The sequence below is a fragment of the Dermochelys coriacea genome, chromosome 9, assembly GCF_009764565.3.
Source record: "Dermochelys coriacea isolate rDerCor1 chromosome 9, rDerCor1.pri.v4, whole genome shotgun sequence".
Lineage (NCBI taxonomy): Eukaryota > Metazoa > Chordata > Testudines > Dermochelyidae > Dermochelys > Dermochelys coriacea.
This window is the reverse complement of record NC_050076.1, coordinates 24,387,514-24,402,956: the sequence shown is the minus strand read 5'-3', so window position 1 is coordinate 24,402,956 and position 15,443 is coordinate 24,387,514. Positions and strand designations below refer to the sequence as shown.

Sequence of the window (15,443 nt, the reverse complement as noted above, 5' to 3'; positions counted from 1 at the left end):
TATAAAAGAAAGAATCAAAATCACTGTCTGCCGGAGTAAGGTCCTTCTCTTACTGTGAGAGTCTGAGGCCCTGTGCTTAGGCTAAAGATCTCTGGCTAAGCAGCAGAGGCAGCCATAAGCTGGGAAGTGAATGGTCAGATCCTCACATTCCAAAACTAGTCACACATTGAAATAAGGTGCTATTGGGCTGTTAGGATACAATCCTGTCCTGATAGTGCCTATTGCCTCCAGAAAAAGGGAAGTGCCTAGAAGATGTAAAAGGAAACTTAGTTTGATAGCATCCTGTCTGGCAATAACTCACTTATCAATAGCTGAGATGTGAAATCCTCATTTCTTTGTTGTTTTATCACTGTAGTCCCCCATTTCCCTATTGTTTGTCTGTATAATCTCTGTCTGGTTCTGTGATTGTTTCTGTCTGCTGTATAATTAATTTTGCTGGGTGTAAACTAATTAAGGTGGTGGGATATAATTGGTTAAATAATCATGTTACAATATGTTAGGATTGGTTAGTTAAATTTCAGGAAAATGATTGGTTAGGGATAGCTAAGCAGTACTCAAGTTTTACTAGATAGTCTGCAGTCAATCAGGAAGCGTGGGTGTGTGTGTGGGTATAGGAAAATGGGAACAGGGAATGGCGCTGGGGAAATTGGAATCATGTTTAGCTCAGGGCAGGAACGGGAACAGGGACACAGGAAAGGCTCTGTAGTGTCAGAGCTGGGAAGGGGGACACTAAGGAAGGAAACTGGAATCATGCTTGCTGGAAGTTCACCCCAATAAACATCAAATTGTTTGCACCTTTGGACTTCGGGTATTGTTGCTCTCTGTTCATGGAGAAGGACCAGGGAAGTAAGTGGGTGAAGGAATAAGCCCCCTAACACCAGTGTCTGTCAGATTAGTTTCTCAATATCATTTGCTACCAATATCATCTAACAATAAAACATGCTGCAAAATATAGAATTTGTAAATTCCATGTATGTTCAAAAGGAGCCTCTTTCACCATATTAGCTATAAACTAAAGTCATCTTTGGAAAGATATTCACTTTATAGCAATTAGATGAGTTGCTCTGAGCTACTTTGTTGCCAATGGTAATTGTCGAGAGGCCTGATCTTGCAGCCATTACTCACTTGAGCATTCCCAGCAGTAGCCAAAAACCACTGAATCCACAGGGACTACTCCCACTAATAAGGTTTGTTTCTTATCACTTTGTTTGGTTCTGTGATAAACAGGCTGAAGTATCTTTGCATTTCAAAGCCAGATGCAAGAGCTCAGGGTTAGACAAGCTGACAGTTTTACAGATACGTGGTTGCCTCTCGGCTTTCCCTTTCTTTAGCTTGTGCTACGGCTACATTGATGCACTGAAGCCACTCTTCAGCATTCTTCTCATCTTTGGCCTTGAAAACATAGGTCTTATTGTTGGTGAAGATTTCAAAGGCCCGAGGAAGGCTGCGGTCCCTGCGCTTCTTGGCCACAACTTTTACACTCTGTACCTTACTGAGTTCAATGGGGCAGTCGTCTGGATCATCTTTCTGAAACACAGGAGGTGGGGGATGGAGCACAACTGTCAGTTCAGAGGGAAAACTTTTGTTGATCCTACAAAGTAGCTACATCCATAGCTTTAGACTGTGCAACCCTTACTTTGTGGAGCACGGAGGCTGGGATTTGCAAAGGAGCCTAAAGGAGTTCGGTTCCTAACTCCCATTGAATTTCAACAGGATTTTAGGTGCCACATTCCCTTAGAAAATCATGTAACTAATCCAATTAGGGCTACTTGTGCAAGAATTGCACAGTAACCCATGAGCTTTCCTACCTTAGCATTGGCATGTGTTACTCCCATCCTTTTGCAAAGGGTTGACATCCGCCACCAATATAGGATTGTGATAATGCCCCCCCCCAATGTTAATGGTTGTGAAAGGTGCCTGAATGACACACCGGGAAACTGAAGTGCTCCATGAATTCACAGCCCAGACAGCAACAGTGCACGCTTCCCTACACTGCCCTGTGGATGTGCCTCACTGTGCCCTGGAGGAGCAAAGGCTCTATGCATATTCAATTGCTAAGCTCTCTATTCAGCCATTCTCTCTGCTGAAACTGCCAATGGTTCTTTATACACTGAATGCATTTTGCAAACATTAATTGGTTCAGAAGCAGAGTGTCCTGTGGCATCTTATAGACTAACAGACATATTGGAGCATAAGCTTTCGTGGGTGAATACCCACTTCATCGGATGCATGTACCTTAATTGGTTCATCTCTCAATCATGCCTGCGAGGTTGGGTGTTGGAAATAAATTTCCCCACTAAGTTTATTAAGGTTGACCATGACTGTTTCCACACAGAGGGGCAGATTTATATGAATATGTTTAAGGATTGTACAGTTCACAAAGCCCTGAATATGTTCATTGTATACATATAAGTCAATGAAATAGTAGCACCATTTTATAAGTGGGGAAAATAAGGTAGGGAGGGATAAGTTATCTTAACTGATGGAAAAGCCTGCAGGAGGGCATGGAGATTCCTAGCTAGCATCCTTTTAGGGATGAGGGATTTGTGAGCGCAGGGATTGTGGCATTCTACCAAGGAATCTAGTCCCCAATCCAAGAGATATGGCATCAGCACGGAGTGCCTGTTCCTCATCCACCAAAGCATGGCTTGCTGCGGAGCTGTGTTGTCACTGCCTGAACTTCATCCCTTCTTCTAGCCGGGTAGAGGCTAGTGCACAGGGGTTAATGTTGCAATGAGCACCATTAATTCTTACCGAATGGCCAGCAGGCAGTGATAGGCAGAATGGCTTTACCCTCGCTATAGACCCTTTAAAGGGTGTGGAATCAGACCAGGAGGTATCCATTGTGGTGAGGATAAAGAAGGTGTTGGGAGGAGGCCATGGGGAAGTAGCCCAGGGAGTTGTAGCTGTCACACAGCTGTTCCAGGAGGCACTCTAGACAGTTGCATTCCACAGGGCCCTGGGCTGGAACCCAGTGTAAAGGGCGGGCCTGGGTTCCCCCCAAATCCTCCCAACTCCTGGTCAGACACAGGAGGAGGAGTCGACCTGGACTGTGGGTTCAGAAAAAGCAGCCAAACTGAGGGCTGCTGTGAAGCTCCAAGGCGAGCAAATCCGCCAATAAGCGCAAGACCCACGAAGGTAGAGCAGGAACTTTGTCACACCCTAGAATTTACTCAGGCACCACACTGGGACTAAAGACTGAATGATTCATCATCTCCACATTTTTCCATGGGGTCCCAGGCAAGGCACACCAGTGATAGACCTGAAACGAAAGCCTGGATCTGAACACCCATGAACTTTGTGGGAGTTCAAATCCAAACTTGGATGTTCAAGTCCTTATCTATACAAGCTAGCTTTTGTTCTCATAAGCTACACATTAACACTAGATGTGACCTCACGTTGCTAAGGAGAGTTGGGGTTTAGTACCTCAGGCAGATTTTTGTATCTAGGACCCACTGTAGTTTTCATGGACATGGAGAGCACTGCATCTGTGCTTCTCAGATTTTGGCTTTCCTTTGCCTCCCTTTCACCCACTGGCCACATAATTGCTTGCACAGAGCAAATATTGTTAGCATGGTTAATTTTAAAAGGGGAAAGGGTAGTGACAGGCCTACAGGAATATCCAGGCACAGCCAGCTGGCCATTTCACAATACTTCTGTGTTTGGTTTATATTTTCAAATCCGCAGTGAGGTAAATGGAGAACATCCACATAATACTATTCCTTGTTTAACAACTCAAGAGAAAGCGGGGGTGGGGTAGGATTTTAGTACTAAACCAGATACAAATACTTTCCAGTTCAAATAGCTAGAATAAATACCACATACAGCTGGACATGGATACCTAAACTGACTTAACTAGCCATTACCTATAACGGTGCAGCTTAATAGTATATACTCTATTGTAAACTGATCCATAGATCACCTTGATGATCTGATCTAGGAAGGCCCATTGACTCCATGGACACACAGGCGTGGAGGGTTTGCAGGACTGGAACCCTCACTGTGTGGGGTGATAAAAATCCCAGCAAAATCTTTATTTTCTCCTATTTTAAAATTTTGATTTGGAATGATTTTGTATTCAAAATGTAAAAGATTCCTAAAATGAAAGAGACTAAAGCTAGGTATTGGTAGCATGTCAAGTCATGTAGTTGGGCACATCTGCAGTTGTGAGGACTGGCCTATCAGCTCATTAGCTATTTCACCAGTGCTGATGTTCATTTCTGTTTAAAAAAAAAAGTCTCAGGCCCAGCACTACAGTTTGATGGGTGCTACGTAGTGTGCATTCTCCATGAGCAGACCATCTACGCAAACATGCATTACTAAAACAGCACCTTTTCTGTGCATTTCTCCCATATCTCTGAGCAGTGGGAACGAAACTGGCGTTTTCCACAAAATGCACAGTGCTAAGTAACAGGATAAGACTGTTCACATCTGTTGGTTGTTCCCATTGTGGGAACAACATACAAAACAGTGTCATACACTGCCAGATCTAGCTTTGGGGCATAAGATCTCTTACATCTTAGGGTTTGGGTGACCAGATGTCCCAATTTTATAGGGACAGTCCCAATTTTGGGGTCTTTCTTACATAGGCTCCTCTTACCCCCCCCACCCCATCCTGATTTTTCACACTTGATGTCTGGTCACCCTACTGAGGGTGGACACCAACAGCACAGCCAGACCGCCCCCTTCCTAATCCTTTGGTTCATGATGCATCCAGCACCAGCTGGCTTTGAGAGTCTTAACTCAGACATCAGTTACCTGAAACACTCATGAAACTTGTATATCCTTGTAACCTCTGTCTCTATCTCCAACCCCACTTTCAGGTGCATGCAGTCAAATACTTTGACATTCCAAAATATCCAGCTCCCCAACACTCATGCTAGTCAGCCAATTATATTCTATTTGCCCAACACTATTATAGATACCCTTGCAGTCAGGGGACAACTATAAAAGTCTGCAATACCTATTCTCTTTAGAGATAGCCTTTCCAGAACTGAGTTGAGCCACACTGGTGAGGCTGCGCAGGGAAGCTTTCAATGCCATTCCTCATGCTGTACCCATGCTGAGGTTAAAGACAGGCCTTGAGTCTCTAGGGATATCAATCCAGTACCTTTGGCTAGCTCTAATTTCAGCAACAATGTAAAAGTAACAGGATATAACACAAAAATACTTGAAAAAATACACTTGCCTGAATGCAACTACTGTACCGTAAACCTGTCTAGTACTGTGCATTACAATTACAAACAGTTAAAACAGCTCAAAATTCTTAATTTTACCAGTTAAAAAAGAAGTACATTAATCTGTATGAAATATATAGCTGAGAAGAAACTGACATTCAACAACCTGATCTGCCACCTTCCTCTGCCGGACAAAATATACATTTCTTGCATTAACAAAAAGAGCAGCAGTAAAACAATCTTAGGGGCTTGATTTTCATCCAATAATCACATCCCATGGGAATTAGAGGCATTCTGATGTGCCTGTTGCTTTATTAGTGTAGGATATCTAATTAACTCCCATTACATCGAATAGATTTTTCATAGGCCAATCAACTTGTGAAGAAGTTGACAATTATTCTGGCAAATTTTAAAAAGTAAACATCAACCAATAGTAAAATAGACTGGTCATAAAAGTACATTAAATTTGTCTTTAAAAACCCAACCAACACATTAGGAAATCACTAGAAGTGCAGGGAGATGTTCTTTTATGAATAAGCCCCTTTCTGATGGACTGCATTTGCCCAAGAAAGGTGCAAGTGCATCATGGACAACTTTGTACTAACTCCATGAAAGGAAGGGACTAAGCAGTCATTTTAGTGTGCTTGATTTGGTTTATAGATGGTAATAAAAGTTCTTTAGAAGCAAAATTAAGCTTTAGGATCAAAATTTCAGCCAGGCTCTGATAAGAGGCTGCTGTTATCTCTCTAGAAGTGTTCCTAACACTAAACAAAAAAAAAAAAAAAAAAACGACCATTTTGCATAGTATTTGGTAATGCCAATTGCTAAGGGCTGAAGAAAGTAATTTTCCACTCAGTGTCTAATAAATAAGAAGCACTGAAATTAATTTTGCAGTGTTAGATACACTAGGCCAAATTTCCTCTCACTTCTTCTGGTATAAATCCACTGAAATTTCAGAATAGATATTCTGGATTTATACACTGGGACAAGTGAGAGCAGAATTTAGCCCTTTATTGGGAGAACAGAGAACTCTTACATTAGTATCCTACTTTCAGCAATACTTTGCATTTCCTTTCTGGTGATGATTTGAATGCTATAATGTCAGTATGGATTATTCAGTTAAACAAGAGAAGTAGCCCAAGATTTTTTATTTATTTAAAAACAATAAGAGTGATTTTGTTTTGGGTACCCAGCTTGAAATATTTCGAGGGCCCTGATTTTCAGAAAATACTGAGCACCTGTCCTGTGAAAAAATCAAACCCCTCTAAAGTCTGTCAAATTTGGCATGCAAAAATCACTGATCGCTTTTGAGAATCTAAGATGTAATTAATAACTTTCCTTGCTGTTGTGCTCCAGATTTTTTGCAAATGGTTGCTTTTTAACCTGTGCAGAATTCAGTTTCACTGTTGCTTATCCATACATTTACTTGAACAAAATTAAGAATTGCTACCCAGGACTGAAAGGCATTTAGGTTTGGGGTTTTTTCGTCTTTTTTTTTTTTTTTTTTTTAAAAATAACTCAGTGCAATTTCTTAAGGCATAGGTGGATTAGTAACACAATAGCCTGGTACTAAATTAAACCTTCACCTTTGGAGGCACTTTTAGCCATAGATCACCAACTAAGGGAATCTGAAAAGATTAAAAGCTGGTGGGTGCAATCTACCTGAGTCACATGGGTGCAGCTTCCATTGAAGCCAATGGGAGCTGCATCTTTTTATCTGAAACCCTAAGTATGCAGGGTGGGATTTTAAAAAGTGCTCAGCCTTTGCCTAACTCTGTTGCCAATGACTTCAGAAAGAAGAGCATTATGCCAAAGCTGAGGATCTTTGAATATCCCACCGTTTGTCATCACAGGAAGAGGTATAAGCCCTTCAACAGCTTAGACAAGCTTAGCCAGCAAACCGTTGGCTGAAGTTAGCAATGTAGTGTGAGGAGAAGATAGAATAATCATAGTCTTGAAAAGCCCAAGGGAGAGGGTAATGCTGGGGAGGGAAATGAGCAAACCAAACTGATGTTCTTCTAACTTACAGATTTTCCTTTGCGAAACAGAAGCTGATTGCCAGCAAGAGTGAAATAGCGAGTTTTCCACCTTTTGATAAACTTCCATCTAACTTGCTTTTCTTTCAGCTTGCCTTCAATCAGAGGTTGTCCATCTTGATTTACAACTAGTGAGGAAAGATATGAGGAAGTTATTCATTTCCTCTCTTATCTCAGAAGGAAGCACAATTTTTTCTCCAAACCAAAAATCAGTTTTGCAATATTGCTGTATAAACCACAAGACCACATTTCCCCTCTGCCTCAAAATATTCAGCCATCATTGAAGAAAGGTGTTGCAGTCCCCTACTCATGAAGGATCCATTTTGTGTAGTAGGTCTCATAGCATGGACGATCTATATAGTTCTCTTCCCTTCATCTTTTCTTCTCTTAACTCTTACTACTGTATATTCATCCCCCCACTTCCCATTTCTACCCAACTTATTATCCAACCTCACAATACTTATTCATAATATTGTACAACGAAGCATGTGCTTAACAGAATAACCAAAAAATAATCCACCAAGATGCACCCAGAATGACAAAAGCAAACTCATGACCCTGTATGATTGATCTTTGCTCTCTTCTCCCTCAAATGACACCTATACTCTATGTTTTCTCCTACTAAAACACTCATTGTACCACCAACAGTATTTAACTCCCCCCAAATTACATCTTCACATAATATGTATTTAAAAGATCAGTTTAAAAATGCTTGGAGTCTGAAGTGAGACATGCTACCTGCACTGGCCCACTCCACTTTATGGAAAAGTCCCATGGAATCTGTTGGAAGATAACTTTCTAGGGTTATATTCCTGCTATAGAATTCTATAGGATGAATTGAAAACCCACACAAAGGATAACATTCACTAATAAATTCAAATCTTTTATTTTTAGAGTCATTTCCACAGAGCCAATGAAAAGCCAGGACTAGGATTTTCAAAGGGACCTAAGGGAGCTAGGTACCTAAACCCATTGGACATTAGCTCCTATCTTCCTTAGGTCCCTTAGAAAATCCCAATCCAAAAATATATTGGGCACAATCCTGATGAAAGGGTGGTACATGAGCTAGAAGCCAGGGGACTGAGTCAGACACATCTGAAACACAGGTTTCAGAGTAGCAGCCGTGTTAGTCTGTATTTGCAAAAAGAAAAGGAGTACTTGTGGCACCTTAGAGACTAACATTTATTTGAACATTTTTTAGTCTCTAAGGTGCCACAAGTACTCCTTCTCTTTTATCTGAAACAGTTCTTTCCCTGCTGCCTTCTTGCTTTGTTGGGGGAGAGGGGGAAAGAGTTGTTTGCTACTCACTTCCTCTACTGCTTATGTAGTTCAAGTCACTGCCTAGCCTTACATTTTTAGGAGAGCCCTATAATGTTTAATCATCATTAACTGCTTTAGGTCCTTCCATAAGGGAGGCCACAAAGTCATTTAATATTAACATAAAATGCTGTGAAAAATAATCCTCACATTTTGGACAAACCAAGAATTACCTAGATCCTGTTCCAGCTTATGTGCAGCAAAATCTCATGGCACCAATGTTGGTAATGTGATATTTTCAATCACTTACATCTGCCTAAATAATAAAATTATTCCAACACATAGAACACAACTGCAGGAGCAGTGCAACACAAGACAGATGCTGGACACCCAATGTTTACCTTTCTCCCTCCGTAACAGTTCAGCACTTAACTACTTCCAACCCCATTGCTAAGTGTGGACTTCTGATCTCATGACCAAGGATTTAGAGTTTCAGAAAGGTGGTTTGTATAGTTTTTTTTTTTTTTTTTTTTTTAAAAACTAACATTCTTGCCTCTCAAGTGGAACTCATTAAGGGGAAGTAAATAAAGCTGGATATTAAGATACAGCGTATGAAGTCTTTTATAGATGCATAGATTTTAAGGCCAGAGAGGAGCAGTATAATCACCTGTGTGATATAAATATAGCATTATATGAGTAAAGTGCAATAAGACAGTGTATATTCACTAAAAAGAGGGTGCCCTTGGCTGCTCCATCTTCAACTCAGCTGGTTTCCAGACCAGTGCATCCCCTATAGTGAACCATGGTGTGCACAAAAGGCTACTTGTTATGGTTGTCAATCCAGATTACTTTTAAGGGAAACACCCAAAGAAAGAACATATATAAAGTTTCCATTGAGGGAAATATTGTTCCCTCTCCATCACACAATGATTTCATTATCTAGGTTTAAAAAAAAATCACTTTGATTATTTAAAGCATTGGATGAGTGTTAAAGATTATTATTTGCTTCAACGTGCCTCAGATTCTCATTTATATATGTGCCTATATTTATAATTTATAAGGCCATATATATCCTTCAACCTCTGCCCACAATGTCCATTGAGGTTATATGTCCATTGACTGTGACAGGCTGAATATCAGTGGGAGGTGTGCAGAATTTCAGGATTTGACATGGCTTTCAGACAGTAGACGCATAAAGAGGAACGTTCTAACACAAAAACCAAATGAATGAACAATCCACCCTGACATAAAAAACAGCTAGCCCAGTTATGAGTTACTGCTTGTCATTGTAAAGCACACCAGGCTACATTAGGACTCTAGGTACAGCCCTGAGCAAAGGGTGGTGTTTCAACAGCATCACCTCAGGAACAACCCCAGTAGGGCCTATGCAGCACACCTCAGAGTCACAGTTCCTTCCAATGCCACTCTTGCTCTGGGTAGAGAAGTGGGGAAATGGCAATAATTTGCTGCTGTCTTATACCAGTGGCAAGTTATGACTGCCACACAGGTTTAGCTGACCACTGGCCAGTGTTTACAGAGAAAAAGAGACTATGTTCAACCCATTCCTCACCCCTTCCTGCCCACCTACTCCAGGAGGTGTTTGCGTGTTTGGAGGGGAAATCAGTGGGTGTAGACTCCCTTATTACTTGTATGTATAAGGGCCCATTGTTTAGGTAGCCCATGTTAGTCTGTCATGGGAGTTCTTTCTCCCCTACATGCCTTTGCATGGGTGCATAGTCAGAGTCACCATGTAGCCCACAGAAAACAGACATGGCAACTCTGAGGACATCCTTTGGAGTTTCTGAGAAGGCTTAACGCTATATCTATACAATTATTTACTGTCTGGTTCCTGAAAGAAACAAAAAAAACATTAAAAATGTAATTCTTTAGAGTTAACCCAAGAATGGATATTTTTCTCCAGCACTGCTAATGTTGTCTGAGGGGGCTCCCACCCCTTGCACTCCAGCTGCTGTGAAATGGGGTTTTCTTGTTGTATTATTGTAATTACTTTATGAAAGCCTCTAAAGGAAGTGAATAGCAAAACAACTCTTTCCCCAAACTCTTCCCCCATTCTCAGTTTAAACTGAAGATAAATGTTAGGCTTCCTTTCATCAGTGAAAAAAAAATGATTCATTCCAGATTATCCTATTTAGTATGTAAAGAGGCAAAGTGTTTTAGGACACAAATAATAAAAATCTGGGTGCCAAATTTCTACTCACGCATGAAGAGCTAACTGTATGTCTCTGGTTAAAACTGTTTCTCATTGCTCACCCCAGTGCTCCACATTCCTCAACTGTACTTTGCATCTCTGTGTCAGGTCATGTTATGTTGAATTCTTTCATGTCACATTTGATTGTTGTGAGACATGACCCGACAAGACAAAGTGAAACAAAGCCATTCCTCCCTGCTGCCTAACCTTCAGTGGTTACAAATATATGCAAATGTTCATGCAGAATAACTTTGTTTGCTTCTGCACTCAGGTCATCTGAAGTTCTCTAGATTAATGGTGTCATTTTTTAATTTACACCTTTGTAATAGCTCTTAACTTTACTACAGATGCGCACACGCATGCACTTTTGTACTGCAAATCTCTTGAGACAATGAAAAAGTGAGCTATTACTCCTAATTTTTCAATAGAACTAAATGCATTTTAGCAGCTGAGAGAAATAAATGCAGCCCAACCATGACTTACGTGAACTCAGCTGTCATTTGCTTGGGTAGAGCTATAAAACTGCAGTACTTCCAGGAGATTGGCTTTTACTAGTGTGGGTAATTTTGGAAAGAATCTGCAATTTATGTATGGAAGCCAATACAAGGTGGGATGGGAATAAAGGAAATGCATAATACTATCAAGAGTTGAAGTGATTAAAGCCGGGGTGGCGAGATCTTTACAATATGTAGGCATAGTGGGTTATTACAAATGGGTAGCTCTAAATAGTTTTTCCTATACATCTTCCCTGTTTCCCACTGATGCTAGCTGCTTTCAGCCTTCCCTCTGTTTTCATGTTCACTTTCCATCCAAATGCAGTTCAGTTTTACTGGCCTGAACATTCACGAAAGCAATGTCAGATTTGCAGGTGTAAATACTGGTGGAACCTGAATTTTAAATGCAAAGGTGTGAGTTCTTGCTGTAAGAGAACATGCACACTTCTTCACCAAACATATTTGTGAAGACTTATGCGGACACTGGCCACACATTTGATTCAGGCTCCAAGTGTTTGGTTTTTACCCTGATGATCACTAAATCCATATTCACCCTTACAAACTTGCCGTTTGTTGAGTTAATTAGCTATTAACTCAAGGTAAAAAGTTCTAGGGAAATGAAGGAACATCCATGCAACTCATCTGACCAATCAGAACTAACCAACCCTTAAATAGTGATGCAAGAACTGCCCATGTTCACATTTTTCAAACTCTGTATACAAATATTGTCAAAAATTGCTGAGTAAATACATTGGCGTAAATTGCAATCCACTCCTGGATTTTCTCCAGCAGGGGGAAATTTGTCACAAATCATGCACTGCGAATTTTTTCACCTGGAACCCTTCAAATTCTGATGGCACAGTCTTTCATCAGAACCAGACAGTATGGTAATTTCAGCCTGAGTCTGTGGCTCAGATGAGAACTAGTACATTGAAGCTGGATCTGGGGATGCTGGTTGGGTGGGGGAAAACAACCAGGGGACTTTGTAGTCCATGAAGTCTGCTTTATGTCCATCCCCCAGTACAATGCACAACCAGACCCCTTGATGTGCCTGGCGGAAGATTTGTGTTACATGTGGGAGTCTTTCCATGGCTTAGGGCAATGGTGCCTGCCCCTTCCCAACCCCTCCTCCTGGCTCCCAGCATAGGAGACATGGCCAGAGGAAAGGGTTATGCACCCTCAGTTTCCCCTTGATACCTAGATAACAGCAATGGTCTTGAGTGCTCTTTCATCTTTGCTTGGCAAGAAGGTTTCATAGATATTATGGTCAGAAGGGACCATTATGATCTAGTCTGACCTCCTGCACAATTGCAAGCCACAGAATCTCAACCACCCACTCCTGCAAATAAACCTCTCACCTATGTCTGAGCTATTGAAGTCCTCAAATCATGCTTTAAAGACTTCAAAGTGCAGAGAATCCTCCAGCAAGTGACCCGTGCCCCATGCTACAGCGGAAGGCGAAAAACCTCCAGGGTCTCTTCCAATCAGTCCTGGAGGAAAATTTCTTCGTGACCCCAAATATGATGATCAGCTGAACCCTGAGTATGTGGGCAAGATTCACCAGCCAGATATCCAGGAAAGAATTCTCTGTAATAACTCAGATCCCACCCCGTCTAACATCCCATCACAGGCCATTGGGCCTGTCAAGGTTCCTTCCCCACTCTGAAGTCTAGGGTACAGATATGGGGACCTGCATGAAAACCTCCTAAGCTTACTTTTACCAGCTTAGGTTAAAGCTTCTCCAAGGTACAAACTATTTTACCCTTTGCCCTTGGACTTCCACTGCCACCAAACGTCCGGGTTTATTTTTTTGAGAAAGTTATTTGAAACATCTTTTCCCCCAAAATCCTCACCAAAACCTTGCACCCCCCTGCCTGGGGAAGGCTTGATAAAAATCCTCACCAATTTGCATAGGTGACCACAGACCCATACCCTTGGATCTTAAGAACAATGAAAAAAGCATTCCATTTCTTACAAGAAGAATTTTAATATAAGAGAAGGTAAAAAGAATCACCTCTGTAAAATCAGGATGGTAAATACCTTAAAGGGTAATTAGATTCAAAACAGAGAATCCCTCTAGGCAAAACCTTAAGTTACAAGACAGACACAAAGACAAGAATATTCATTCTATTCAGCACAATCTAATTTCTCAGCCATTTAAAGAAATCATATTCTAACACATATCTAGCTAGATTACTTACTAAATTCTAAGACTCCATTCCTGTTCTGTCCCTGGCAAAGGCATCACACAGACAGACCCTTTGTTTCTCCTTCCCTCCAGCTTTGAAAGTATCTTGTCTCCTCATTCGTCATTGTGGTCAGGTGCCAGCAAGGTTATCCTAGCTTCTTAACCCTTTACAGATGAAAGGATTTTTCCTCTGGCCAGGAGGGATTTTAAAGGTGTTTACCCTTCCCTTTATATTTATGACAGGGCCTATTTACCATGAATAGTTAAAGATCAATTAATTGCCAAAATCATGTTATCCCATCATACCATCACCTCCATAAACTTAGAGTTTAATCTTGAAGCCAGATAAGTCTTTCCCCCCCCCACTGCTTCCCTTGGAAGGCTGTTCCAGAACTTCATTCTTCTGAGGGTTAGAAACCTTAGTCTAATTTCAAGTTTAAAACTTCCCAATGGCTAGTTTATATCCATTTGTTAGTGTCCACATTGATACTGAGCTTAAATAATTCCTCTCCCTCTCCAGAATTTATCCCTCTGATATATTTAGAGAGAGCCATATCTCCCCTCAGCCTTCTTTTGGTCAAGCTAAACAAGCCAAGCTCCTTGAGTTTCCTTTCACAAGACAGGTTTTCCATTTCTCAGATCACCTAGTAGCCCTTCTCTATACCTGTTCCAGTTTGAATTCATCCTTCTTAAACATGGGAAACCAGAACTGCACATATTATTCCAGATGAGGTCTCACCAGTGCCTTGTATAATGGTACTAACACCTCCTTATCTCTACTGGAAATACCTCTCCTGATGCATCCCAAGACCGCATTAGCTTTTTTCACGGCCATATCACATTGGCGGGTCATAGTCATCCTGTGGTCAACCAATACTCCAAGGTCCTTCTCCTCTTCTGTTACTTCTAACTGATGGTCCCCAGTTTATAACTAAAATTCTTGTTATTAATCGCTAAATGCATGACCTTACACTTCTCAGTATTAAATTTCATCCTATTACTATTACTCCAGTTTACAAGGTCATCCAGATCCTCCTGTATGATATCACGGTCCATCTCTAAATTGGCAATACCTCTCAGCTTTGTATCATCCGCAAACTATTAACGCACTCCCACTTTTTGTGCCAAGGTCAATAATAGAAATATTAAATAAGATAGGGATCAGTTTTGGAGCCAGAGGAACTCCACTGGTAACCTCCCTCCAGCCTGACATTTCCACCTTTTAGTATGACCTGTTGTAGTCTCCCCTTTAACCAATTCCTAATCTACCTTTCAATTTTCATATTGATCCCATCTTTTCCAATTTAACTAATAATTCCCCATGTGGCACAGTATCAAAACGCCTTACTGAAATCTAGGTAAATTAGATCCACTGCGTTTCCTTTGTCTAAAAAAAAAAAAAAATCTGTTACTTTCTCAAAGGAGGAGATCAGGTTGGTTTGGCACAATCTACCTTTTGTAAAACCATGTTGTATTTTGTCCCATTTACCATTGACCTCAATGTCCTTAACGACTTTCTCCTTCAAAATTTTTTCCAAGACCTTGCATACTACAGATGTCAAATAGGCCTGTAGTTACTTGGATCACTTTTTCTTCCTTTTTTAAAAATAGAAACTATGTTAGCAATTCTCCAGTCATACGGTACAACCCCTGAGTTTACAGATTCATTAAAAATTATTTCTAATGGGCTTGTGTCATAAATAAAAGGAAAGGTAAACATTTTTAAAATCCCTCCTGGCCAGAGGAAAAACCCTTTCACCTGTAAAGGGTTAAGAAGCTAGGATAACCTCGCTGGCACCTGACCAAAATGACCAATGAGGAAACAAGATACTTGCAAAGCTAGAGTGGGGGAGAAACAAAGGGCTCTGTCTGTGTGATGCTTTTGCTGGGAACAGAAGAGAAATGGAGTCTTAGAACTTAGTAAGTAATCTAGCTAGATGTATTAGATTCTGTTTTCTTTAAATGGATGAGAAAATAATCTGTGCTGAATGGAATGTAGATTTCTGTTTGCGTCTTTTTGTAACTTAAGGTTTTCCCTAGAGGGATTCTCTAGGTTTTGAATCTGATTACCCTGCAAGGTAT

General features: G+C 40.8%; 1 protein-coding gene across 2 annotated transcripts in view; it reads right to left on the bottom strand.

The window, feature by feature from the left end:
• Nucleotides 1–755: 755 nt before the first annotated feature.
• Nucleotides 756–15,443, bottom strand: part of VEPH1 (ventricular zone expressed PH domain containing 1) — a 152,265-nt gene continuing 137,577 nt past the window's right edge. For both annotated transcript variants that reach the window (XM_038417300.2, XM_038417301.2), the window contains exons 13-14: nt 7,205–7,341; nt 756–1,527 (exon numbers count right to left, since the gene is read on the bottom strand). In XM_038417300.2, the coding sequence (XP_038273228.1) occupies nt 1,291–1,527; nt 7,205–7,341 (374 nt within the window). In that variant the 3' untranslated portion in view covers nt 756–1,290. The remainder of the gene's footprint in view (nt 1,528–7,204; nt 7,342–15,443) is intronic.